The sequence below is a fragment of the Panthera tigris genome, chromosome B3 (assembly GCF_018350195.1).
Source record: "Panthera tigris isolate Pti1 chromosome B3, P.tigris_Pti1_mat1.1, whole genome shotgun sequence".
Classification (NCBI taxonomy): Eukaryota; Metazoa; Chordata; class Mammalia; order Carnivora; family Felidae; genus Panthera; species Panthera tigris.
The window spans coordinates 39,191,873-39,219,167 of record NC_056665.1 but is presented as its reverse complement, the minus strand read 5'-3'; the positions used below and the strand labels follow the sequence as shown (position 1 = coordinate 39,219,167).

Below are 27,295 nucleotides of genomic sequence, written 5' to 3'. Positions count from 1 at the left end.
AAGGGCAGGTGTGCAGGAACAGGAGGGCTATTCAAAAGTTTATAATAGATAGAATTACACCCCAGACCTCTGCCCCCACTTCAAACAGCCAGGTGACTTCCCCAGTCTGGCAGAAGCCTGGAAGTTGACTTTTGAAGAGTCTGACCCACGTAGGCTTGGACAGAGGGACACCAAGCACAACTGAGGGAGGTGCCATGAGAAACAGGGATCCTGTGCACTCTGCCTGCTCAGCAACTAGACTGCTGATTACCATTCCTGCTAGGGATGCAGGTAAGCTCAAAAGCAAAAACTTGCAGATATTGATATTTGAGGGTCCCATCAGTCAACAAGCCTGGAAACTCCCCCTACCTTTAAGCTTCCTAACAGCTTTTCTGAGGCTTACCAGAAAACCTGAACAGGTAGTGGAGGATCACCAGATATTTCAAATGAAATAACAGATGAAGACCTAAGCAGAAAATACACAAAAGGAACACAGAGGAAATAGGAAGTATGCAGGGAGCAAAGACAACTTTTAAAAAGAGAATTACAAACCTCCGTTATAATTAAAATGAGTATCCGTAGGTAGTTATTTGAAATTATTTTTATCTATGAAAGAGCAGAGTGGTATAAAAGGAAATATCCCAGAGAAAAGTAAAGATTTCTTGAAATTTAAAAATAAGATGGCAGAAATTTAAAAATTTTTAGTAGAAGAGCTAGAAAATGCATAAATTTCCCACAAAGTAGGACAAGAGAGAGGGAGAAGTACGGGGGTGGGGGAGGCACTGAAGGAGGAAACTGTAGGCAAAATATAATAAAATTAGAGGATCAGTCCAGGAGGTCTGACATCTAATTAACAGAGGATTTCAGACAGTGGAACAGAGAAAATGGAGGTGCCTAAATTAAATGGGAAATATAATACAAGAAAAATTTCCCAGAATGGAATAATGGAAAGCACTGATCTCTGAATTGAAAAGGTCTAGAGAGTTTCCAGCATGAAAAATGAAAAAGACCCACATTAAGGCTTATAATTATAAATTTTTATACTTCCATGGATAAAGAAATTATCCTCAAAGTTTTTAGAAAGTCACATACAAAAGAACAGGAATCAAAATGTATTGGATTTCTTAACTAGAAGCTAGGTGATAATGGAGCAATGACTCAGAAATTCAGAGGAAAATAATTTCCAACCTAGAATTCTATACCCAGCTAAACTAACACTCAGGTGGGGTGTAGCCTCAAAAAACTAACTTCCTAAGCTTCTCTTCTAGAAAGCTACTGAAGGACTTTTTTTTCATTAAAAAGAATTATATGATAAAAAGAAAGAAATGGGGACTTCAACAGAAGAGAGAGGTGGAGGGAATCACAGGGTGGCAGTGAAAGGAAGTCCGAGAATGACACCAGGGCAGCAGGAACTGAAGTACACAAAGCTCTGGGGGGTGTGGCCTCCAAGAAAATAACTGGAACAAAACCCAAATTGAGAGATTTCTAATGGGTCTGAACTTACTGAGAGGCCTTTTTGAGTTCTGCCAGAGAGTTTTAGGGATAAATTAGTAACAATACATAGGTGAGCATATTAACATAAACACTGATTTTGAATTCATTATGTCATCAAATTATGAAGTCATCAATGTCATCAAAATGATTCAACCAAAAATTATAATAAAGTTGCACTGAGAGGGTTGGGGAAGGGTTGCATGTGATGTGTGTGTGTGTGTGTGTAAGACAGATCTGAATCTTATCCTATGGTAGGAAGTCAACAGAAATGGCAATGAAATGGCAGTGAAGCATGTGATGCAGAAATGAGGAGGGAAATGCCAGAAGAAACACCTACAAGAGGTGAATGCACTTGCCTTTCAGGAGTAGGATTTGTGAGTGAGTCAGGGGACTACTTTCCCCTCCCTTCAGTACTAGCCTTGTGAGATTAGATAACTTAAAAAATTTTTTTTAAATGTTTATTTCTGAGAGAGCAAGAGCGAGAGAGAGAATGAGCAGGGGAGGAGCAGAGAGAGAGAGGAAGACACAGAATCTGAAGCAGGCTCCAGGCTCTGAGCTGTCAGCACAGAGCCTGATGTGGGGCTTGAATTTGTGAACTGTGAGATCATGACCTGAGTGGAAGTTGGACGCCCAACCGACTGAACCACCCAGGGGCCCCAAGATTAGATAACTTTAAACAATTATATCTGTGAATCTTAGGTCTTTATAAAAGAGAAATCTGAACAAGCTTCCCTTTCAGCCTCTCCCTTTCATTTCTCTTATGGAGACCAAGGATTCTCCCACAATTAATTCATCAATAAGTTCAATACACAGTTATTAAGCACCAATAACTGCGGGCCCAGAGGAAGCTGGTTTACTCAGGAAAATGCTGCCAGACCCAAGTCATTTTTCAATATCATCCAATTTATTGTAATGAATTAGGTGGGAGGCTTTTTAGCTCAGATTTCTCTTCCCCACCTGTCAGAAGGTGAGGGACTGGTGTGGGGGGAGTGGAAGGGGGAATGGAGAAGGCAGAGGCAGCAGCTGAGGGGACAGTGAGATGAGTGTGTATGTGAGGAGAGGGGCAGGGAAAAGCCACAGAGGAAGGGGCTCTTTTCCTCCTAGGGGTGATAGGGGTTCCCCATAGAGGCTTGCCTTTCTCACTATACCCCAGAAGCTTCTAAGACATGACCAGGACTCCACAAGGAGGCCCACAGAGAAGCTTCGTGTACAGAGTGCTACCTTCTGAAATTGCCTGGGAAAATCAAGCTCTGGATTGTACTCTTTAGATCTGTGAGTGTAGTGGAAGCCGCTGGGGGCCAACAAGAAAGTGAGGGCTTGGAGGATGATAAAGGCAGGACCCTTCGGCCCAGCACCCTCTTCCCAGCCCTAGCCGTCCCTGGGAGGGGCCTCAGGACTGAGCTGCAGCGTCCTTACACTGTGACTCTGCATGCACGAGGGGTATTAATAATTCATACAAATCTGCAAGTTAAATGCTGTGTAAAAAATAGAAACGCAATTGTCTACCAAAAAATTAAAAATATAAAGTCCCCAAATCCATAGGTGTCTATTGACAGTTTCCTGTCGTCTCGAAGAACAAACTTCTCACTGTGTTGGGAAGAAAAAAATTCCTCCAAGACTTCCTCCCTTCCCCTTCTTTGACCACTGGCTTCCATCAGTGTCTCTAGAGAGGCCTGTGGCCCATTCTCCTCCTCCCTCACCCTGACCCAACCTCAATGCCTGCTGCTAGGCCTCTGAAAACCCAGCCTGTGGGTGGTGGAATTCTGGAAGCAGGTGGGAGATAAGAGGGTCTTTCCAGAGACTGGTTCAGGGCGGGAGAAATGGGCAGGTGAGAAATGAGAGAGGCAGCAGCAGCCCCTTTGTCCTCAGAAGAGACAGTCAGACAGACACCAAGGGCTGGGGTTCAGGAGTCCAAGAGTCAGGAGACCCAGATTCTAACCCACCTTCCTCTTAACCAGCAGTGTAGCCATGGGCAGGTCACTCAACCTCTCTGGGCCTCAGCTTCATCATCTGAGAAAGGAGGGGATTGATGGACCAGTGGTGTTCAGACCTCTAAAAGCTGGGAGGCCCTGTTTTTATATGAAATCTTACCAAGAACCTCAATATAGAAAGTAGGTTAAAATGGAGAAGTGAGGGTGTGTGGGACCCAGAGCCCTAATTATTAGGCTCCCCACCCACCCTCACCCCCAAGAAACCCGAGGGTTCTGTGAAACTCAGAAGGAAATCCTACAGTCTTTTTTTTTAAATTTTTTTTTTCAACGTTTTTTATTTATTTTTGGGACAGAGAGAGACAGAGCATGAACGGGGGAGGGGCAGAGAGAGAGGGAGACACAGAATCTGAAGCAGGCTCCAGGCTCCGAGCCGTCAGCCCCAGAGCCTGACGCGGGGCTCGAACTCACGGACCGCGAGATCGTGACCTGGCTGAAGTCGGACGCTTAACCGACTGCGCCACCCAGGCGCCCCAGAAATCCTACAGTCTTGATCAATTATTTCCAAATATGGATCTGCGGACAGGGTTGGCGCTTCAGAATCATCTGGGGATCTTATTAAATATAGAGATCCAGGCCCCAGAAAGTCTCTGGTGGGGCCTGGAAATCTGTTCTTAAGACCCACCCTCAGCCCCAGAAACTCTGGCGTGCAGCCACGTTTGGACACTGCTGGACCAAATCATCCCCTGGTCCTTTCCTGCTCTAAAAAATCCCGGCAAATCTGTGCCCGTGTCAATGGGCCCTGCAAGCATCCCTCCAGCCTGCTCCCCATGACCTCTGCCTTCACAGCTTCCCGAAATACCCTGCTCCTACTCAGCACCCCTGTCCTCTCTGGCTTTGCAAAGAAGTTTCAGGCCCTGGGGGATGCAGCCCCCTGTGTCACTGAGCTTCCCCCAAAATGGGGTGTGTTACTAGAGAGTCAGAGGCGGGGGCACAGCCTGGGAGAGTCCGATTTAGTGACTCGGTGCTCCTGAGAAGCTTGGGTCATTGGTGGGGGGAGCCCTGACAGAGTGTGTTAGCTAAAAAAAAAAAGAGGCTTGTGGATTGTCTGCAGGATCCAGGGATATAAAACAAGCAATGATAAAGGACAGAGTCTGCAAGGCACTTTGAACGTGCACTGCCTCATCTGAGCCTTTTGCCCACCAGGGCGGTTATGAAGGGCAGGGCTTACTATTGTTGTATGGGTTCTGCTTACAGATGGGGAAACAGAGACCAGAGTAACTGAGCACTTTTTTCAGGGTCAACACTGGTTGCAGGACCTGAACTGAGGCCTGTGAGGTTGTAATTCCCACCCTTTCCTTTCCATAATAGCGGTTCCCAGACACAAGAGCTGGGTTGGTTGAGGCTGCACCAGAATCACCGGGAGCGCATATTGAAATGCAGATTCTGGGCCCACAGAACAGCGGGGTACAGGCTGGGAATCTGAAGTTCTAGAACTTCAGGTGATCTCTACTCTTCCGTCTCCCCTCCTCCTCCCACCTGTTCCCCTGCCCTCACACCACACCCTTTCTGCCACATTGGGCCCAGAGCCCACGGCAGCTCAGGTGAGTACCTATCTATGTCCAAGGAAAGAGCTTATCTAGATTTCAACTCCTTTGAGCATGAGAGACCACAGGCTCAGAGAGGTTAAGGAACCTGCCATCAGTTCACACAGCCCTTAGATGTAGACTGTCATTCAAAGTTGTGTCCAAGGGATCTCCGGTGGTTATCTAGTGATGCCTGTGACCACAGATAGGAGGGAGGGTTTTCAGGGTGGGAAAAGAATTCAGCCCCTCAACGTGTGTGGGTGAGGGACGCTCACACCTCTTACAGAGGCCCACCCAGGTCCTGTGGGCCCACCTACCGTCCAGCCTGGGGGGCAGGCACACTCTCCAGTGATGTGGTGGCAGGTGCCCCCATTCTGGCAGGGGCAGCGCAGCTCACAGTAAGCCCCGTGGCTTCCAGGCGGACACAGCTCCTCACAGCTGCATGAGGAAGCAGAGGTGTCAGACATGGCAGCATTCAGTCAGTGGCAGTGTCCCAGTACTCCAGGGCTCCCTAGGAATTCGAGAGTCCACAGCCAATGTGAACTGTATTAGCTGAGATGCAGTCCTGCTTTCTGCCAGAAGGGGGAAACAGGGCTCAGACATAATGAACTGGAATGCTGTGTGACTGGGCCCATGCCTATGGGGTAACTTAAGTGCTTAATGTCAAGAAGAGTGTTTTTTGGGGAAGGCTTCCGTGAGAGGAAGACATTTTATGTGGGTCCTGAAGGTGAAGTTAGTTTCACTGGGAGAAGGGAAGGAAGGGCATGCCAGGCAGAAGGAACAGCATGAGTAAAGGCACTGAGATGTGGTTATTGATCTGGCTTTTAAGAATCCACCTAGATTCAGGGAGACTAAGTATCTGGGGCATGCCCCACTTTTAGCCTCTGGAAAGTTCTCAGCTGTCATGACGGGTTCATGTGCACTGCTGAGGTATGAGGGAGGCTTTTGCACAGGATCTTGGCCTTGGGCTTCAGGGAAATGGCCCTGGCCTCTAGCTGGAGCTGGCCCTGGAGTTGGCCAGACCTTGGGGCAGGAAACACCCTCAATCAAGGATGTGTCCCTGACCAGTGTCCTTGGATACCCTCTCAGGATCTAGGGCTGTTGGGAGGCCACTGAGTCTTCAACAGGGTGGGGAGTGGGGAGGAGAACTTCAATCTTGCTCTGAGGGGATCTCAATTAAGCAGTCTTGGAGGTTCCCTCTCAGTACAGACTCTCTAGAGAACTGGAGTGAGGGGCTGTTTGGGGTGTGAGGGGAGAAGACAGGGGATATGAACAGGCACAATAAATTCTCTGAATCTATTCATGGTACTTACTGCCCAGGGCCCTAACCCATCTCTTTCTCAAATGGCCTGGAAGGGTCGGGACCCAGGTGAGCAGCGGGCATTTGGGTTATGATCAGAGGAGAATGCCAAACTGAGGTCTGGGGCCCGGACAGGAAGGGCCTCCCGGGAGGAGTTTCATGAACTCCTGATGTACTTGGTCTCAGCTTGCACCTGTTACCCTGGGGCCTGGATGGAGGGACCGGGGACCTGCGTGGGTGAGGCCTGGGCATTTAACCTCTGTAGGGCTTGGGGTCACAGCGCGGGAGATCTGCCAGCCAGGACTACCTTGAACTTCTGTCTGTACCCCCTACCCTGCTCCTCGGTTAGGGGCCAGTGGCAGACTGCGCAGCTGCGGGGAGGGAGCCAGCCCCGCCCCGCCCCACCCCTAGGGCCCTGGGGGCGGTACTCACTAGACTCCGGTGTAGCCCGGAGCGCAGAGGCACTGGCCGGTGCGGGGGTCGCAGCTGGCTCCGTGGCGGCACTGGCACTGCAGCTGGCAGCCCTTGCCGTGGGTGCCCGGCGCACAGAGCTCCTCGCAGCGCCAGCCGCGGAAGCCGGCGGCACACACGCAGGCGCCCGTGATGGGGTTGCACAGGGCTCCATTCTGGCATTGGCACCGATTGCTGCAATGGGGGCCCCAGTGGTCGCTGTCACAGCCTGCAAGAGAGGAGCCGGTCAGGGCTGAGGGAATTCCCTGAGGGACTGTCCTTGGGACGGGGGCCGGAACCGATACCCCAAAGGCCACTCTTTGCGTTGCTCTTCCCTGGATAAGGAGACAGCAAAGGGCCATTAGGGGGGAAGCTTTGGCACCTCATAACCTCCATGGGCTCTTCGCCAAGCCACTCCACTAATCATACACCCTAAGAAGATTATTTCTTCAAGGTATCTCCCAGTCTGGGCCATCCCATTCCAACCAGTGCTTCCCTGAAGCCCCTCCCCGGTATTGAAATTCTGGAACCATAAGCTATTCACCTCCCTCTGCCTTTGCTAAATTCTTCTTGGTTGGTTGTCTCTGTTCCTCTCAGCCAGGCTTTCTCTTCTGGTTTGCTACCGCTCTTCTCTGTGACACTACTCACTCCCCCTTCTCAGTCCCTCCCCAGCTCAGCCCCCATCTCTCTCTCTTTCCCTCTCTTTCTGAAACTCATTAGTTTTCTCACCTCTTGTACCTCACTCTCCAGTGAGAATGCCTTCTAGCTCCCTGCACCCTCTCCCCCCCACCCCCCTCCCATCTCCCTGTCACCCTTCCCATCTGTCTCTCCGAGGCTTCTCCTTTTCAGCAATGTCTACCCACCCTGCACCCCCACCCCCCACCCCTGGGTTGCTTTATCTTCAGTTCAATTTCTTTACTTTCCAAGTAGCCAACTTCAGAAGGAGCAGGAAAAAGAAATGTTTCCCTGGGAGGAGCCAGACAGCCTTCAAGATCTTTATATGTAATTAAATGTTTCAAAGAGTGATGCTATCTGAGCCAGCTTTGCAGAAACTTTCACAGCTGTGGAAAGGACCTGAATGGCAGAGCCCCAGGTAGGTCACCCAGCCTGCTGCCACCTCCCCCTCTGACCTTCCCCTGGTGCATATAGGACACCCAATACCAAGATGTCCTCAAACCACAGGCTCATTCACTTGAATCCTGGAGTGTGGTGGATGTGGGGTTCAAGCATGGCCATAGACAGGCACAGATAATGTTCTACGAGAAGTTCAATGGAGAAAAAGACTACTCCCAGCTAAGGAGATCAGGCAAGACTTCCTAAAGTCTCATTTGTCTGCCTATCAGAGTGACCAAGTGTCCTGGTTTCAGCACTAAAATCCCACCTTCTGAGAAATCCTTCAGTCCTGGCCAAACTGGAATGACTAGACACCCTACCTTCTGAAGACAAGGTGCCAATCAGATGATCTTTGTGCTCCAGTGATTCTAGGGTTTAGACACTCAGAGAAGGAAGGCGGCAGGTGAGTGTGACTGGAGAAAGTGTCACTGGGGCAGGCTCAGTATGAACAAAGAGGCAGTGGCGCTCGAGTGTTGGGCATGCACAAGAGCAGAAGGTTCTAGTGAGGCCAGTGAGTACATGGGATCTTTGGGGACGAAGGCATTGATGCAGGAATCACTCCATCAGCCCCACAAACTCCACTGGATGTACCTCCCACTTGCTGACCAAGGTCAAATGGTCAATGTCATGGAGCCTGTCCATCATCCTTTAACAGATAGAACTAGCCTGGGCCCAAATCCCTGTCTTGCTTTATTCCTTCTTCATCTCTGCCCCAAATATTCACATATACAAACTGAGCTGCCAGCTTATGAGTAAGCCCCACCCTGCATTTTCTACCTGGTACTATGGTGAGGCAAAATCAAGTCCAACAGCCAAAATGATCTTGACAAAGAACAAAGCTGGAGGCATCATGCTTCCGGATTCCAAACTATATTACAAAGCTATAGTAATCAAAACAGTATGATACGGGCATAAAAACAATGGATCAATGGAACAGAACAAAGAGGCCAGAAATAAACCAAGGAATATATGGTCAGTTAATTTATGACCAAGGAGCCAAGAATATACAATGGGAAAAGGACAGTCTCTTACATCATACACAAACATTAACTCAAAATGGATTAAAGATTGAAATGTAAGACCTGAAACTATGAAACTCCTAGAAGAAAACATAGATGGTAATCTCCTTGACGCAGGTGATAATTTTCTGGATTTGACACGAAAAGCAAAGGCAACAAAACCAAATATAAACAAGTGGGACTACATTAAACTAAAAAGCTTCTGCATAAGAAAAGAAACCATCAGCAAAATGAAAGGCAACTTACTGAATGGGAGAAAACATGTGCAAATCATGTAACTGACAAGGGGTTAATATTCAAAGTCTATAAAGAACTCATACAACTCAATAGCAAACAAACAAACAAACAAAAAATGAAACAAAAAACCCAAACGATCCAATTAAAAAATGGGCAGAGGATCTGAACAGTCATTTTTACAAAGAAGACATACAGAGGGCCAACAGGTACATGAAAAGGTGCTACACATCATTAATCATCAGGGAAATGCAAATCAGAACCACAATGAGATATCACCTAACACCTGTTAGAACGGCTAGCATCAAAAGACAAGAAATAACAAGTGTTGGCAAAGATGTGGAAAGAAGGGAACCCTCGTGCACTGTTGGTGGGAATACAAACTGGTGCAACCATTGCGGAAAACAGTATGGAGGTCCCCCCACTCCCAAATTAAAAATAGAACTATCCTGGGGCGCCTGGGTGGCTCAGTCGGTTGAGCGTCCGACTTCAGCTCAGGTCACGATCTCGCGTCCGTGAGTTCGAGCCCCGCATGGGGCTCTGGGCTGATGGCTCAGAGCCTGGAGCCTGCTTCGGATTCTGTATCTCCCTCTCTCTCTCACCCTCCCCCGTTCATGCTCTGTCTCTCTCTGTCTCAAAAATAAATAAACATTGGGGCGCCTGGGTGGCGCAGTCGGTTGAGCGTCCGACTTCAGCCAGGTCACGATCTCACGGTCCGTGAGTTCGAGCCCCGCGTCAGGCTCTGGGCTGATGGCTCAGAGCCTGGAGCCTGTTTCCGATTCTGTGTCTCCCTCTCTCTCTGCCCCTCCCCCGTTCATGCTATGTCTCTCTCTGTCCCAAAAATAAATAAAAAACGTTGAAAAAAATTTAAAAATAAATAAACATTAAAAAAAAATTAAAAAAAAAATAGGACTATCCTATGATCCAGCAATTCCAGTTCTGGGTATTTATCCAAAGGAAATGAAAATACAAACTTGAAAAGATATACGCACCCTCGTGTTCACTGCAGCATTATCTATGACAGCCAAGACATGCAAGCAACTTAAGTGTCCATTAATAGATAAATGGATAAAGAAGATGTGGTATATTTAGACAATGGAATGTTATCTAGCCACAAAAAAGAAGGAAATCCTGTAATTTGTAACAACATGGATGGACCTTGAGGGCATTATGCTAGTAAGTCAAACAGAGACTTATGAAATAAGTCAAACAGAGACAAACACCATATGATTTATGTGCAATCTAAAAAAATGAAGAAACAGACAAGAACTGGACTCATAGATGCAAAGAACGATTTGGTGGTTACCAGAGGTGGGGTGTAGGAAGTGGGGAAAATGGGTGAAGGTGGCCAAAAGGTACAAAGTTCTAGTTACCAAATAAATAAGTCATGGGGATGTAATGTCCAGCATGGTGACTAGAGTTAATAACATTGTATAGTTAATAATACGTGAAAGTTAGTAAGAGTAGATCTTAAAGGTTCCCATGGCAAGAAAAAAACCATGTAACTATGTATGGTGACATATGTTGACCTGTGGTGATCATTTCACAATATATACAAATGTGGAATCATTATGTTATATACCTGAAATATTTTTTTTAAATTTTTTTAATGTTTATTTATTTTTTTGAGAGAGAGTGAGAGACAGAGCTCGAGAGGGGAAGGACAGAGAGAGGGAGACGCAGAATCCGAAGCAGGCTCCAGGCTCCGAGCTATCAGCATAGAGCCTGATGTGGGGCTCGAACTCACAGACTGTGAGATCATGACCTGAGCCGGAGTCAGACAGCCATCCAGGCACCTCTGAAACTAATTTCTTAATACTACAAAAAAAAAAAAAAAAAAAAAAAAATCAAGTCCAGATATAGTTACAAACTCCACCCACAACGGAAGAGGCTCACAAGACAGAGAATAACCGAGTATCCAGCAGTCAGCTTCTCCCACGTCACCCTCTCTCTGGGACATATATCAACGAGTGGAAAGACTAGCCGAATTAACTGCTATACCATTTCTCAATCTCTTTTTGTTGCCAAGCACACGTAGTTGAATTCCCATAAATTTAACGTACGTATGACGTGACTCCATTGTAATAATAACGACAACCACGTTTTAAATGCTCACTTGTGACATTTAAAACCCTGTAAGTTAGGCTTTATTACTCTTCATTTTACAGATGGGGAAACTAAAGGGTCAGCGAGGTTAAGTGATTGCCCAAGGTTCTAGTCAAGGGCAGGCTCAGGTCTGGCTCCAGCAACCTCAACTGCTGGTAAATGGGACACTTTCTGAAGGATGCTTCTGTGGACAGAAACTCAGGGGTGCCACTGGGCATAAGGGGGCAGCTGCAGAACACAAGGGTAGAGATGCCATGTAAACCAGCCACTTCCTCTCTGCTCATCACTGGGAACAGCCCCAGGATCTAGAACAAGGGATTCCCTTCGTTGTTACGGTCATAGTCACTGCCCTCGGACCTTGACTCTGAAGGAAACTGCTAGAGTCCAAAGCCAGTTTGTCCTTGGTGCATCCCAGGGCGTAGTTATGCTTTGCTTATCAGAGGTGACCTCCATTCTCTCTGGCACAACCCAAACCCCAAACTAGAGAGCATACAGTCTAGTGGGGACGGAGGTGCTAAGGCGTCATTTAAAGTATCTCACAGAAGTGCCACAGCAAGGGTCGTTCAGGACAATATAGAAGGGCGCGGGTGGGTTTGAATCCAGACTAAGGGGTTAGGGACTATATCCTCAAAGAAGAGACCTGAAGGAGGGGTGAGCATGGGGAATGGTTCCAAGCAGAGGAAATAATGTATGTAAAAACTTGGAGCTGGGAAAAAGCATGACATGAGAGAACATTTTAAAAGGTATGTGTGTCTGGAGTATAGACTTTAAGGGAGAGCAAGGTATAGGTGGGGAAGATTCCTGGGCAGGATCCCAGGTCCAAGGGCTTTGTGAGGCATGTTCAGGGGTGTTGACTTCCCACAAGGGCAGCCGGGAAACTCTAGATGTGTTCCAAGTAGGGGACAGACATGATTAGGTATGGCCGTAGAAAGACTGCTCTGGTAAGAACAGATATGTGGGCAGGAAAAACGGAGCAAGAGTGGGGTCAGGGGGACTGGCTGTTATATATATATAGTAGGAAAGAGATGGTGGTGGCCTTGACTAAGGTAGTAGCACTGGGGATGGAGGGAAGGGGACAGACTCCAGCTGTATTGATGAGGTACAAGCCACAAGGACTTGCTGATTGACAGAGTGCTGGAGAAGGAAGACGAGGGAGGAAGGATGTCGACCCGGCTCTGGCTTCGGCTGCCGGGTGGATATTGGTGCCAATCACCCTAATTCTTTATGGGCAACACAAGGGTGAATAGCACATGTCGGGGGAAAGAGAATGATGGGCCAATGAATTTGAGGTGTCCAAGAGACATCCAGGAAGGCATTCAAAGCCACTCACTTACCACTAACTGATGCCCTAACACTTAGGTGCTTTCATTCTTTCACTTGTCTGTTCCACAAACATTGGCCAAGCGCCAAGTAATGCCAGAAAGTGTCCTGCCTTCTTGGAACACACAATCTAGTGGGGACAGAGATGCCGGAGCAGCCTATATGGTGTGCCGTAAAATGCCCTATTAAGGGTGTCAGAGAAGCACAGGCAAACACAGTTCCATTAGGTCTGACAATCTGGGTTCTCAGCGTGCGTGTGTATACACACATGTGCAAATTTGTGTCTGTGTGTTTTATGGAGTTCCTAAAAATACATAGAAAGAGCTTCATATCACAGTAGGAAACCATGGAAACAAACAGTAAACATCTGTAGACTAAAAAAGCAAAGCATTTGCCATATTAATGGAGCCGTTAATCTAGGGGCAAATAGCCCTGTAAGTCCAAGTTGACAGGAAGAGGTTACATTCAATTTAGAATATTCTGATTAAGGGAGCAGGGAAGTGTGTAATCCATTCCATATAAATTTCCCCTCAGAGTGATTAAATGAAAAAAAATGTTAGGGTTCACAGGGATAAGCTTCAGTTATCTAGAAAATCCACTTAAAAACACCTCATTCCCCAGCAATGACAGAGAAATGAGGCAGAGCTGCAGTGAGTCAATTATCTTTCCTGTTGAAGGTGAATAAAAACTACAGTCATTAAAATTACAACAGGATTTTGCATTCTTTTGCAGATACAAACTCTTTCCAATTTGGCCTTGGAATGTCACCCCCTCATGCTTTTTTTTTTTTTCTCCCTGTCACAGACATTCCTTTCTAATTATTTTTTGGCTTTGGCTGATGTTTCAAGTGGATGTATCTTCTCCGGGCAGCTAGCATATGGCCTGGCTTGTTCTGTTCCCTTAGGCTGGCCCACTCACCCCCCTTTCCCAGCCAGTACATCTCCCTACTTCGGGGTCCAGGGCTAATGTGTTCCCGGCTCATTTAATTCTTACAACCACCCACCTGCAAGGGGTGTCCCTCCATTTTGTAGATCAGGAAACTGAGGCCCAGAGAGGTTATGTAACTTGTCCAAAGTCACACAGCTGGGGAGTGACTGGGCATTTGAGCTCCTAACCACTGCTGTCCTGCTGACTGTGGTCCGGTGTTGATGGAAGAGGGGACACAGGACACTGGCAGCCAGCCTGGGCTAAAACAGCCGCCTTGGATAATTCACAAGGAGATGAGAAAGCAGAGGCTCATTTTTCACATGCACTTCATTCAAGGGTTGGCGTACGTGTGAATGGTGGTTGTAGGTCCCGGGTTTCCCAGGGTTGGCCCTACTTCTCATAATTCTCTTAAGATTATTGATTTAGAACTTTTTATATTGTGTAAAATACACATAACATACCTTGTGCCATTTCAATCATTTTAATTTTTTTTTACTTTGAGAGAGTGTGCACACGCATGTGTGTGTGAGAGGGGGAGGGGCAGAGAGAGAGAGTGAGTGAGAGAATCCCAAGCAGGCTCCACGCTCTGCGCTGAGCCTGATGCAGGGCTCAACCTTACAAGTATGAGATCATGACCTGAGCCAAACCAAAAGTCGGACGCTTAACCGACTGAGCCACCCAGGCGCCCTGAATTTCCCTTTTTAAGGCTCAACAGTATTTTATTGTGTAAACAGGCCTCATTTTGTTTATCTGTTGATGGACACTTGGGTTGTTTCCACTTTTTGGCTGTGGTAATAAATGCTGTCATAAACATTGGTGTCAAACATCGTTTTGAGTCCCTGAAGGTCATTTATTAAAGGCACAGCTATGTTTTTATGCCTTCCTTGACTTTCTCTCTTAGGAACAATAACTTGGCTGACCATTGTTTTTTGTCACCACTGCCATATACAAGCAGGTTTACGTGCCTTGTGTCCAACCTCTTCCCTTAGCCTAGAGAGTCCATGCATTGCTGCAGGGGGAGCTCGGGGGCGGGTGCCCTTGCCTGAGCCACCCCATCCCCCACAGGCGCGCAGTCTCCCCCCGTGTCCAGCCCAGAGCTGGGCACAGGAAGAACCGTCAGCCAGCTGACAAGGCTTTTCCAGCGACCGAAGAGCCCTCTCTCAGCTGCTTTTGAGGATTTGCTTCCTCAGCCAGTGGTTCTCAGCCTGGCTGCACGTTAGCATTACCCCAGGAGGTTTTAAAAAAGACACTCATGCCCGGGCTTCACCCCTGGACATTTGAATTATTCTGGGGTGGTGGGGTCAAGCATAGATCCTTTTAAAAGCACAGCTGGCAAGGACTATCATCCTTCCGGTGACATGTGTGCTCACTGGTCCTCTCAGAGATGGGCAGGAGGATGCTGGGTCTGAGGTGGAGTGGAGCAGATGCTTGGTTCTTCCCATTCCACAGATGGGAATCCTGAGACTCAGCACGGAGGAAGACTGGCCACTGAAGTGAAGGTCAAGCGTTAGAAACAAACCTGGGATCCACTGACCCTGAGTTGCCCTGGCCTGTACGAGAGCCTGGGCCGAGGCCTCTCCACACCCCCCACCATTTAGCAATGGGAAGGCTTGATAGAGTCAGAGCACCTCCCCGGTGGTCCCCAGGCCCCCGCCCACCGCAAGAAGATGTAGGGAGAGCTGACACATTATGGAATTGCTCCTGAGTTTACAAAGCAGTGGGCACACAGGCAGAGATGGGGCTGGAGCAGCCCCAAACCATTCCAGCTGATAAATAAAGTGACTTCCCAGTGAGCGAGGCCATTTGTCAACTGACTTGCCCTAATAAAAGCACAGGCAAATTCTCGGAGGCTGAGCGCCTCCACGCTTTTCGGGCCCGAGCTGCAATTTTGGGGGCCCACCGAGGCTGAGTCACAGCCAGCGCTGTGCAATCTTGGGCAGCCCCCTCCCCTCTCTGGGCCTGTGTTTTCTCATCTGTAGAATGACATATTTGGATCAGTGGTTTTTGCTTGGAGTAGGTCACCCTCCCCAAGAGGGCATCTGGAAATGGGAGGGGGGAGGGAGGAATTAGGTTGTCACAGATGATCAGGGACAGGGACAGTTCCGCACAATGAAGAACTATGCTCTCCAATGCCAGTGATGCTCTCATTAAAAGACACCAGCGGGTAAATTCTGGGGTCTCTTCCAGCCTCGATTTTGTGTGGTTCTACGCTCCATTGCTAAATGTCCCCACTTGAGAAAGAGGCCAGAGGGGACCGGGGTGAGAGGTGTGTTTGTCCTTGTGTAGACAAGAAAAATTCGAGGTGGTTACCCAGGCTCTGAGCTGAGCCATCGCTCAGCTCCCTATCTTTCCACTACTTAGATTGTTGGAATTAAATATTAATAGACCAAGGTGCCATAGATTAAAACCCAAATCTCCTGACACAGTCCCTAAGCCAGAAGATGCTGACAGCACAGGATTATAATGATGTATCATTAGCTCTTAGTGATCTATTTATTACACTTGTTACTTACTCTGTTATTTAACCACATTATCTGTATCTCCCTTAAGCCTCTGAAGGGAGGCGGGACTCACAGTGGCTGCCTGGGATGCAGAGTGGACCTCCACATCACGCTTGTTTCCTGGGGCACAGGAGCGGACGGATAAACACACACATGCAGGAAAACCCCCTCACCCTGCACACCTACTATGGGTCAGCTGGGTTTCCCACCTGTGTTACTCCACTGATTCCTCTTCTAACCAGGTGCCATTTATTTATTCCTTGCCTTGTTCCAAAGAAGATGGAGGCAAACCATGTGAGGTGGAATCATTACCCCATTTCTCAACTGAGAAAACTGAGGTTCCGAGACATTAAATAACTAAACCGGGGTTTATCAACTTTGGCACAATTGATATGTTGAGCCAGAAAATTCTTTGCTGTGGGGGCTGTCCTGTGCATTGTAGGATGCTGAGCGGCACCCCTGGCCTCTCCCCACTGGATGCCAGTAGCAGACCCTCCTCCACGATTGCGACAACCAAAAATGTCTCCACATATTGACAAATGTTCCCTGGAGGACAAAATCACCCCTGGCTGCAAAAGGCAGAGTTGAGAGTCTGAGTCTGCCTGTCTTACTACTAGGCTTTAGAGGTCATCTCTAAACACATTTTATCAGTCAGGGAACTCTGGACCAGAGAGACTGAGCGCCTTGTCTGTGCCCACACAGCTGATGCAATGAAGAGCTAGATTGGAAACCAGTTGTGGCCATATCGATCTAGGGCTCTCACCATCCCAGCATACTAGCTTTTGGGAGAGGAGTTGGGCTCATTTATTGCTTGTCAAACAATTATTGAGCACCTACTATGTTCCAGAAGCCCATAGTTAGTTGGAGAAGCAGACAAGCAAATAGGAAACATGGGCCCATTGGAACATGGGGTTACTAGCAGATGCTGGGCGAGCTGTGCTGGGGGAGCTACAACTGGGCAAGGTGCCCCAATGTCAGGGCGGGGGTCAGGAGACCCAGAAGGGCCTTGAGGTAGCCGGGCAGGAGGAGGGAACGAAGCCAGAAGGTACATTAAAATGCCCCGAGCAAAGGCTGTCACTTCAGCCCATTTACCTTCCTCATCTGCAACACCACAGCCTTGACGACAGTTCTGGGCAACCAAGCACATTTCGACCAGATATCATCATGCCATCAGAACACCAGGAGGGAGTCGAGAGACCCAGTAACTCCATTCTGCCAGGGCCCTGAATCTCTCTGTGGATAGATCCATCTGGAAGCCAGGACTGGGTCCTTGCTCCAAGATGTCACCAAGTCTGCCTGGCATCCCACCGTTAGGACCTACACTCTTCAGGGTCTGCAGGGATCCCCTAGAAGAATGCTCATCATCCTTGTTTGTGTAGGAGTGTGTGTCAGTCACAACACATTATTAGACATTAATATCCCAGTTATCTGTTAATGTCTGGGAGGCAATTAGAAGACCCAGGAGCCAGATTGGGAAGGGTGTGTGTGTGTGCACATGTGTGTGTATCTGCTTTTGGAGAGAGGAGATGGGAAGGTATAAAAGTCAAATTTATCAGCTTCGCTGGGACTGCTATGGATACAGAATGCCACCATATTACGTGGACAGGGTGATGAGAAAGAAAACTAGGCATTAGGTAGTTTGTAGTGCCTAATTTGTTCATTTCGAGCCACAACTCCTCAGGGTAGCTATAATTATCCCCATTTTACAGAGGATGGAATGAAGGTTAGGTGTGGTTAGGTGACTAGCACACGACCTCACAGCCAGAGTGACCTCCTGCCCCATTTCTTGAAAGGGGACATTTAACAATAATGCCTTGAGTTCAAGGCCCCAGAATATCTGATGTGAGGCACGGCACAGCTGGGACATTGGAGTTCCTTTACACCTGTGCCTGCCTTGTACAGAGCGGGTCTTCAGACCCGAGAGGCAGGGAGCTGTCCAGGTCACTGGGGACAGGTGGGAAAGGGGGAGACTCAGGACCCACGTGAGCTCTCTAGGCCGTGCTTAGCAGAGAGGCTGGTGTGGACTCCATGGGGTCCTGGCAGTGCCAGTCGCTTCTCTTCCAAAGCCCAAGTTGGAATGCACGCACCGCCCTGCCTCCCCGCCCTCTGGGATAAATGTACCTCTGTGACTTCAGCACTTCTGGCTCGTCCATTTCCACGATGGGGTCAGCGAGGCCCAGGGTGAGAGGTAAGCTGGGGGCTGCCCCCAAATGGATTCAGGGGCAGCTCAGAGCTGGTCTGTCCTCAGCTCTACTTAAAACCTACCCCCCCGCTCCACCTCCACAGGCTTTTAATGAGGCCCAGCTCCTAGCTGCCTGGCTCCCTCTGATCTGTCTGCATCACTGCCTTTGAAGCTTCCCAGCCCCAAAGACCATTTATCTCCACAATTTGCCTAGAAAGCCTCATAAATCATGTCTGTGCACAAAGGAATTACCTCTTTGGAGGAGCTTTCAAAGGCAGCCGGCAAAGGCACCACAGACCTGCTGGGGGACCACCGCTTTGGCCCTGCACCCTCCCTAGCATGGCCCGCCCCTCATCTGGTTTTCAAAGCTCTGAGGAAAATCTGGGCTGGGGATGGGAGGGGAGCTGTTGGGGATCAAAGGGAATTTGGTGAAGATCCAGCGTGTGGGATGGGAGCCCCAGGTACGGGCTCTGAGGGAAACAAACTCACAGTTGGAGCGGGAAAGCGGGAATGGGGTCCAGGCTGGTTTCCCAGGAGAAGTGAATTCATTCCACGACCTTGTCTACCATTTTCCCATCATTCCATGTCATTCCATTTTCTCCAAACAGTGAAGTCTGGGCTGGTAGACAGAGCCTCTCTCTGGCTATCACAGTGGGTAAGTAAGGTACCACCCTTCCAGGCCTCAGCATCTCCCTTGGTAAAGAGACAGGATCAGTCCAGATGAGTGGGTGCCAAGCTGCGACCCACGGAGGCCAAAGGGGTCCTCCGTGTGCATGTGTGGGGCAGGGGTTGGGTCCATGAAAAGGGCTCTGGACCCTCTATTTCCACAGCTTCAGAGCTGCTGAATGCCTTGCTGGGTTTTCCTATAAGGACAAAGGATTAAGAAGCTAAAGGTTGGTGAAGGGAGGTAAAAAACCAAGGTCTAAGATCCTCTTTGCCTTGCAAAGTCTGTGTTTAATTCCTCTCATGGTCAGAAAGTTCTTCCATAGGTCTGAGAAACTTCTTGCTGCAATCTCAAGTAATTTCTTTTTGCTCTTCTGCTCACTTCTGAGCAGCCAGGGATGCTCACGGGGAAGCAGCCGGAGTGGTGCTCAAGGTCTCTGTCTTTAAGGAACTTCCTTTCTGGCCCTGTGGCCAGCCCCCACCCCCACCCCCACCCCCACCCCCACCCCAGGGAATACATAGGAAGCAGAAAGAGAGGCAGGAAAAGCCACGCAGAGGCCTGGCTCCCTTGTGGGCCCACAAACCACTTTTGAACCAAGGCCTGGCTCACCTGTTGCCCTATTCATGATGGGAAAGGGGGTCTTTCTCATCAGGTGGAAAGGGGGAGAAGAGATTGAGGCTGGGGGGATGTACTGGGGCTGTTCAGGTAGCTCATTAGCGGTTCACAGGCACCAGGGAGAGGTAAAGCAAATTGAGGTAGTCTGGGCCCGGGCAGCCTGGAGAGACATGTTGAAAGTCAGAAGGCTGTGGGCCAGAGGCAGGACGGACTAGAAACCTCCACCCCAGCTACTCATCCTGGGAGGTAATGGCACACCCAGAGGCCTGGCGGAAGGCTGTTTTCACCAGCAGACACCCTGGCTCCTCTAACTGTCCTGCAGGGCTTACACCGCAATCATTCTAGTGAAAAAGATTCACATCTGAGCCACTTTTTCTTCTGGAAAAGATAGTACCTAGGGCTGACTGGTTTGCCCTGTGCTTTGCATTAGCTGGGCTGACATTTATCGAAAACTAGTTAGAGGTAAGCTCTAGCCGGGGGTGGGGGGTGGGGGCTTACAAAGGGCCTGGTCCATCCCCAGGGGCCACGGAGTGATCAAAGTCAGGTTCACAGGCTGTAGCACAGGCTGTAGCTGTAGCTGGAGGGCACAGCACAGTTGGGAGGCTTGGGGGTGTGGTTGGGGAGGGGTTAACCTGCCCAGGAAGGCCTCATGGAAGAAGTGGGATCTGATTTAGGACCTAGAAGGACAGCAAAGGCCAAGGGAAGGAGACTTCAGGGTAGAGAGCCATCTGGAAAGGACAGGTGAACATAGCCCTGACAGCAGAGGCCCTGAGAAGCAGGCTGACGAGTTTGTTTCATTGAAGGAAGACCAGACCACTGCTTCTCAAAGGGAAGGACCAGCTTTGTTTGCTTTGTTTTATCAGTTTTCCAATCCATCAGAGACGCTCGGGCCTTACTGAGCATGACTTGTACCGTACCGTAGGCACTCACCGTGACAGCACTCAGACTATGCCCTGTTCAGCAGAGCTGTCCATCAACCATGGGCCTGGCTGTCACAGCGATGTCAACAGTGCTATACGTTTTCAAACACTTACTCTCAGTTTCTTACTCATTGCAATTCTTACTTATTTCAGTAACAACTCCTGGACCACCTGAGTGGCACTGGGCCAGCACACAGCTTACAGGACGGATGACGAGCAAACCACGGCAGGGTTAAGCTGGCTTTACTGGAGACCCGGCTGCGTAAGATTTCTGTCCTTTCCATCTCCTTTGGGAAGTCCTGTGGACCCCAAGAGGCTGTGGAGCTGCCTAAAAAAACCAGGAACTTGGGAATGATGAAGGTAACCAAGGAGGACACCGAGAATACTAACAGCCACTGATCAGAAAGGCCGCGTGGTTGCATTGGTGCCTGCTGTTCTATCATGGGGAACAGAACACCCATGCTGTTCTACCCAACACGCAGCGAGCTCTGTTGCAGGTGAAGCACTGTCTGAGCTCTCTGCAATTAGTATCTTGTTTAAACTCCATTTTCAGATAAGGAAACAGACAGAAAGACGATACCCTGCGGAAGCAGAGCGTCCAGATGTTGCCACAGTTGTGAGGAAGTGCTACTCTCCAATCCTTTCCTGTCTCTGGCCCCATCTGGGAGTTATGGACACCACGTTCCAGTCCAGGCCCCTCTGCTGAGATTCTGTGTGGCTTTAGGCAGATCACATCTCCTCTTTGGACCTCTATGTTCCCCATTGTAAAATCAAGAGAGGAGAACTAGATGATCCCCAAGATTCCTTCCATTTCAGGCATGCTGAGCTCTCTGAGTCACCTCGAGGAACTATAAGAGACAAAGACCCAGGAACGTGGACAGCAGCAAACCCAAGGGAGGAAGCAAAGTGTTGAATCTTGGAGCACAGGTCTGAATTTCCGCCCATGGACACTCACTGGATTACAGGCATAAATAGAATTTTCAAAACAAGAACAACGAATGCAGGTTTGCCTCCCTTTATACAACCATTCTTCCAAGTCTCTGTGCAACTAATTTGCTGTTTGGAATAACCCTGTTTATCTGTATACTTTTGACCTTCCAAATTACCTCTATGCTTATAGGTCATCAAAGCAAAGATTGGCATTCCCATTGCTCAGATTGATTAACTGAGTCCCAGAAGTGAAGCAGCTTGCCCAAGGCCACTGGTCTAGTTAGCAGGAGAATTCAAGACTCCAGGTCTTCAGGCTCCAATCCCACCCAGCCATTCTCCCCAGCAATGCTTCCTAGTGGGGTCATTTAACACAGCCTACCTATCAGCAGCAAGCCATGGCTCTTTGATGTTTGGAGTCTCCTGCCCACCCCTGTCTTGGTATTTATGTCATTTGTGTCATGGTCCATTTGTCCCTGTTATAGGGAAAGACTGAGGGCAGCTCCCAGTTGGGCCTGCCAGTCAGAGGACACTCTATCCATCACCGCTGGGCAAGGACCTCTGGTTTCCCTGGAGAGAGGAGGCCTGAGGGCAAATGACAAATGGCCTTCCCGTCTATTGAGAGCTATAATCAAGGACAGGGACTGGCTGCTCCTGGGATCTCTAAGGATGAAAGCAGGAAAAGACACTTGTGCTGCAGTAGGTCTGGTGAGCCATCCATTTGTTCATTCACCCCATAAAACTTTATCGAATGCCTACTACGTGCCAGACACTGGGGATCAAGTAGGGAACAGAACACCCATAGAACCTTCCCGGAGTTGCCAGTCCAGCAGCATAGAGAGACAATAAGCAAATAAGGCCTCTGTTTTGGCCTTTGCTCAAATGGCACTTCCTCATTTCTAAGCTCTCTCCCCAACTGCCTTGGCTTTCTCTTTTTTTCTAGGACTTATTTGATCTGATATTATATAATCACTGCATCATATATTTATTTTCTTCTTTTTTTAATTATCTGGGACTCCCTCCAGAATGTCAGCCTCATGAGGGCAGGGCTTTGTCTTATTGACTGTTGTATCCCCAGTTCCTAGAACAGTGTCTGATCTATGGTACATGCTCAATAAATACTTGCTGAACAAGTGAATGGATTAATAATAAGCTGCAGTAAGGGTATGAAGGTCCAAATAAGGGCTTGATGGTAAACAAAGGGAGGGGCTTCCTTTCAGTTGGGAGATCAAAGAAGGCCTCTCTGAGCAGGTGTCATTTATGCGGAGAGCTGAAAGATGGGAAGGAGGCAGTTGCGGGAGGAACAGGAGGTAAAAGCCTTCCAGGTAAAAGCAAGAGTGTGGACAAATGTCCTGAGGTGGGGAAAGGCTGGGCAGAGTCAATGCACCGATGGGGGTGCTGCACAGCTGGGACACCATGAGAGCAATCATAGAGGGAAAGGGCTCTAGGTGAGGTCAAGGGGGCCAGGTCACATGTGGCCATGGCAGGGAGCTGGGATTTTAAGAACAATGGGAAACTCCTGAAGTGTTCTATCATGACTCAATGAAGTAATAAAGCAGGACTTCCCTGTGAGCAGGAATCACAACCCTGGACCAGGAGGGACATGGTCCCTTTGCATCCCATTATCATCCTGGGTAGGCTAGGACTTTCCCTGCTTAGAAGGGGAAGGGAAAGGGAAAGGGAGGGAGGGGGAGGGGGGAGGGGAAGCGGGAGAGGGAGAGGGCGGGGAAGAGAGAGAGGGGGAAAGAGAGATTTGCTCAGAGCACTGCCTGTTGCCAATAAGATGCCCCACCCACCCACCCCTGTGCCAGGCAGGAGACAGCTGGGGAGGGGGAAGAATAGGGAGGAGAATCTGTCAGGGCAGCTCAGTACATTCTCATCCAGGTGATTCAGAAAATGTGCTGACAGTTGTACACAAGCTGAGATCTCATAAATTATATCCCCCTTTTCCCCCAGGAGGGGCGGAGGCCGTGCTAAATATAGTTCCCCTTATTGTTATTTATATCTCTGGGTGCCAAGCAGGGACTCCCGAAGCCTGTCTCACCCATCACTAACTGCGGGTGCTGTGTTTGCCAGAAGTTGGAGAGGGGGGTTCGGGATGGGTCCCCCCGTGCAGCTGAGGACCGTGAGGAGGAGGCCCAGGGTTGCAGGAGAGGCCAGGGCCACTCTGGGAGCTGATTTCCCAGTCAGCTGTCTGGCAAGGAACATGGCCAGCACATGAGCAAAGGAGACGGGGTTAATGACCCTTAGGATTTCTGATGACCACAGGCGTGGCCCACAGCAGGCAGCAGCAAGAAGCTTCATTAAGCAGGACATCCACATTCTATGCTTCTGGAACATCCCTTGAGCTCCTAGGGGCCTGGGACTTGAGAGAGAATCTAATGAGCTTAACTTAGCAAAAGTGTCTCAGGTCCTTAGCACCCTTCATTCTGTCTTGGGGGGTGCTCAGTCTCCTCCAGAGCACCTAAACTTGTCTTCCACACGATAGTCACTTCCTCAGGCCCTGCAGATCCCACACAGGGGAGGGGCTTCTTCACCTCCTGAAACTCTCTTATCCATTAAGGCTCCAATTAAATGCTCCTCCCTAGAGAAGGTTTCTGGGAAACTTCCTACTCTCCACCTCATTCTAAATTCACTGTGTTTACTGCTTATTTGCCTCACATTGAGGTGGGTGCTTACCCATCAGGCCCCTGGACTTCGGAATCCTACAGAGCTGGGTTCGAATCCCCACTGTTCCCTCTTCTCACCTGTGCCATGTCAGACAAGCTATGTTATTCCTTGAAGCTGGGCTTCCTCATCTTCACTATAGAAAGAGGCTCATCCATGCCTTAGAGGGCTGTGTCCAGGATATGGTGCAGACATACCTTATTTAAGACTCACAAATAGGAGGTGCTTGATACTACTCAACAAACCCTTTGAGAAAACGTGGAGATAAATAAATGCATAAACAAAGCCAGTGATCAAGGCATCATGCTATGTGCAAGGGCAAACTCATTAGGTAGCTGAATTATTAGGGTCATTAATAATGGGTCATTATTGTCATCGCCTGGCTGAAAACTCCTCTGGGAAAGGACTTGGTTGGAGGTTCCCCAGAAGCAGACCCTGAGGTGATTCCATGGGGAAAGGGCGGAGGGGGGGGGGCGGAGATGAAGTGCCACCAGCACCTCTGGGAGACGACGGAGAACAGGGCTTAGAGGACCCCAGCCAAGAAGCAACGAAGGCAGGGCAGGGCGTTTGTCCATTAACCTCCTGGTCCTGGTGCTGGTTGAGGCTGTTGGGATGGGCATTTGCTCTCTGGCACCTCCGCTCATGGAAGTTTGTCACAGGCACCCTCTGGTGTGGGAAATGCACCCTGAGCAGTCTGGGGAATCAGGAGCATCTGTTGCAAGGGACCAAGTCTGTTTTGCTCCCTGCAGTGTGCACCATGCCTAAAGCACTGTCTGGTACACATTAGGCGCTCAATATTCATGTTTATCGATTCAATGACTAATACATCAACAAATCCACCTAAGACATGGCTAGAGGGGCTGGGGATAAAAAGCTGGCCAGGGCTCCTGCCCTGGGACCCTCAAGACCTGGATGGGGATAGGGGTGGGACAATGACACATGAAAAAGACAAAGGATGGGCTCCTGACAGCATGGAGCCTGCTTGGGATTCTCTCTCAAAATAAATAAATAAACTTAGAAAAAAAGACAAAGGAGGAATTTCATTAAAAGCCGAGGAGCTAAGACCCAGGCAGAGTGAAGGCACACTACAAATAAAAGGTGCAGAAAAGGAGTGGTCTCCAGGGCTGGGAAGGCTTTCAGGAGAATGAGGGACTTGCTTTGCCGGGAGGAAGAGTGGACTCAGGCATCAGGGAGAAGAGTCAGGAGGTTTGAAAGAACAGCACAGGCAAGGACTCGGAGGCAGGAATGTGGAGGGTGAGGGTAGTCGGTGTGTAGGGAGACCACAGGGTAGGAGAGCTAGTAGGAGCATCTAGTTTCTCTACCTTTGTCAGGGTTAGAGTTGGGGCTTGGGGTCAGAAATTTGGCCTCAGAGAGCTCATAAGAGAAGGGACCAAATACCCTGGAAACTGAAAGACAGCAAAGGTGGCCCTCATTCTGTATCTCAGTGTCCCTCTAGGATAGGCTCAGCAGCTGTCCTGATATCCCTCTACCTCTCTCTACCTGTCTTGATTTCCATCTTTGCTACCTCTCTCCACACTCTCACCCAATTTTCCCCTGCCTTACCCATCTTTCTCTCTCATCTCCCTTCCTGCCATGGTTGGGATCCAAAAGGGTGGGGTGGGAGGACTAGTGTGAGGCTACCCGAGGCCAGGATGTGCTGGGAGATGTGTGTGGGAGGGTAGTCAGGAAGCCCTCTGAACTGGATGTTTGAACCAAAGGGGGTCCCAGTGGGCATCCCCAGCATGTGGAGGTTTTCTTTCCTTTTCCTTTTAAAACATCTCACTTTCAAAGGAAGCCAGGCCCAAGTGAAGGGATGGGATAAACTCAGGCGCACAATCAAAATGCCTTTGAACCTGGGCTGAGAGCTCTGTGGTCCTCTCCTGTTCCGGTCAGGAGCTGGCAGGGGGCTGGGGAACCCTGATGTCTAATTGGCAGCTAATTGAATACTGGGAGGGGAGAGTGCATTCGGGGCTGAAAGCAAGTTGCTGGGGATTGGGTGAGCGCAGCTCTTTTCAACTCAGTGTAAAAGCAGGTCTATTACGGGTTTTCTTGCCTGCATCTAGGTTGTAGGGAGACAGGCTTCTGTTGCTTAATGAGCTCATGGCTCAGGCTGTCTCCAGCTGGGGAGCTTGCGGAGGATTTCAAGGCAAAGTTAACACTGTAGTTAGTTCTAGCTGGCTACCTGTCATCACTCAGGCTCTAGAGAGAGAACTACCTTATTAAGATGAGCAAACAGAAGACAAGCTCCTCAGCAGAGCCCCCAGGTGGGGGAAGGGCAGGGTTTGGTCACTCACAAAGCCTAGGAGACTCCCAGACAAGTGTTTCTCTCGTGGTTTGATGTGGACCAAGGAGAACTTGGAAGGCACTACTATGGGGACTGGCCTGGATCTAAGCTTGGGGCTGGGCATTAAGGCATAGGAATTCAGAGCATGGCTGTGAGACTAACAGACTTGGGTTCAAGTTCTGGTTCTATAGGGTGACCTTGGGCAAGTTACTAAAATGTTCTGTATCTCGATCTCCCTCATCTATAAAATGAAAGTAATAACAGCACCTACCTAGTAGAGTAGTTGTAGTAATTAAATGTGATTATATAGGACTTAGCACAGTGCCAAGCACATGATAAATGGAGAATAAATTATAGAAGTTATGATTATGAAGGATCAGGGCTGAGTAGACTATTTGCAGGCTTCCGAGTTAAGAATCCCACAGACGATTCTCAAGAAGAGAGGAGGAGGATGTAATTACAAATTATGAGCATGGCAAACACCTTCACAATGAGCTAGTCCAGTGCACCCCTTTCACAGGTGCAGAATCAGAGGCCCAGAAAAGGAAAGTCATTTGTCCAAGGTCACATGGTAAACTAGGAACAATGCTGAGCCTGAAGCAGGTCTTCAGAGGCCCTGGGCTGCTTCTTCAACAGAACTGGAGCTGAACCACAGATGTGAGTTAGAAATGAAGAGTGTAAAATAGTCCCCTTTGTTCTTTTCCCTGCCATTTAAGAGTGGGTTATGGTGGTTTCCCTTATTTACCATGTTCGGCTCATGTTTCACGAAGACAAATTTTCTATCCCTGGGAATGACTGAAGTGAGGGTGGGAGGTAAAGCTGGCCCAGGATAAGCCATCAGAGCCTGAGAGTTGCCTGTTACCTGCCAAATAACACAAAAGCACCAGGAGAAAGAGAAACATCAGGTGGCTACAGATTATTGTAACAAGGGTCCAAACCAGTGGCCAACTTGTAGCGTCTTCCTCCATCCCACCTCTGCCTAACTTCCAGAGTAACCTTCCTAAACGTCCAATATGGTGAGGTGACTGCCCTGTGTAGAGCCCTTCCATGGCTCCACAGTGATCTGAAGCTCAAGTCCA

General features: G+C 49.0%; 1 protein-coding gene across 1 annotated transcript in view; it reads right to left on the bottom strand.

Annotated features, from left to right (window-relative positions):
• The window catches only part of MEGF11 (multiple EGF like domains 11), a 230,607-nt gene that overhangs the window by 69,435 nt on the left and 133,877 nt on the right, over positions 1-27,295 (bottom strand). The window contains exons 5-6 of the mRNA XM_042988596.1: positions 6,720-6,966; positions 5,305-5,425 (exon numbers count right to left, since the gene is read on the bottom strand). Of these exons, the coding sequence (XP_042844530.1) occupies positions 5,305-5,425; positions 6,720-6,966 (368 nt within the window). The remainder of the gene's footprint in view (positions 1-5,304; positions 5,426-6,719; positions 6,967-27,295) is intronic.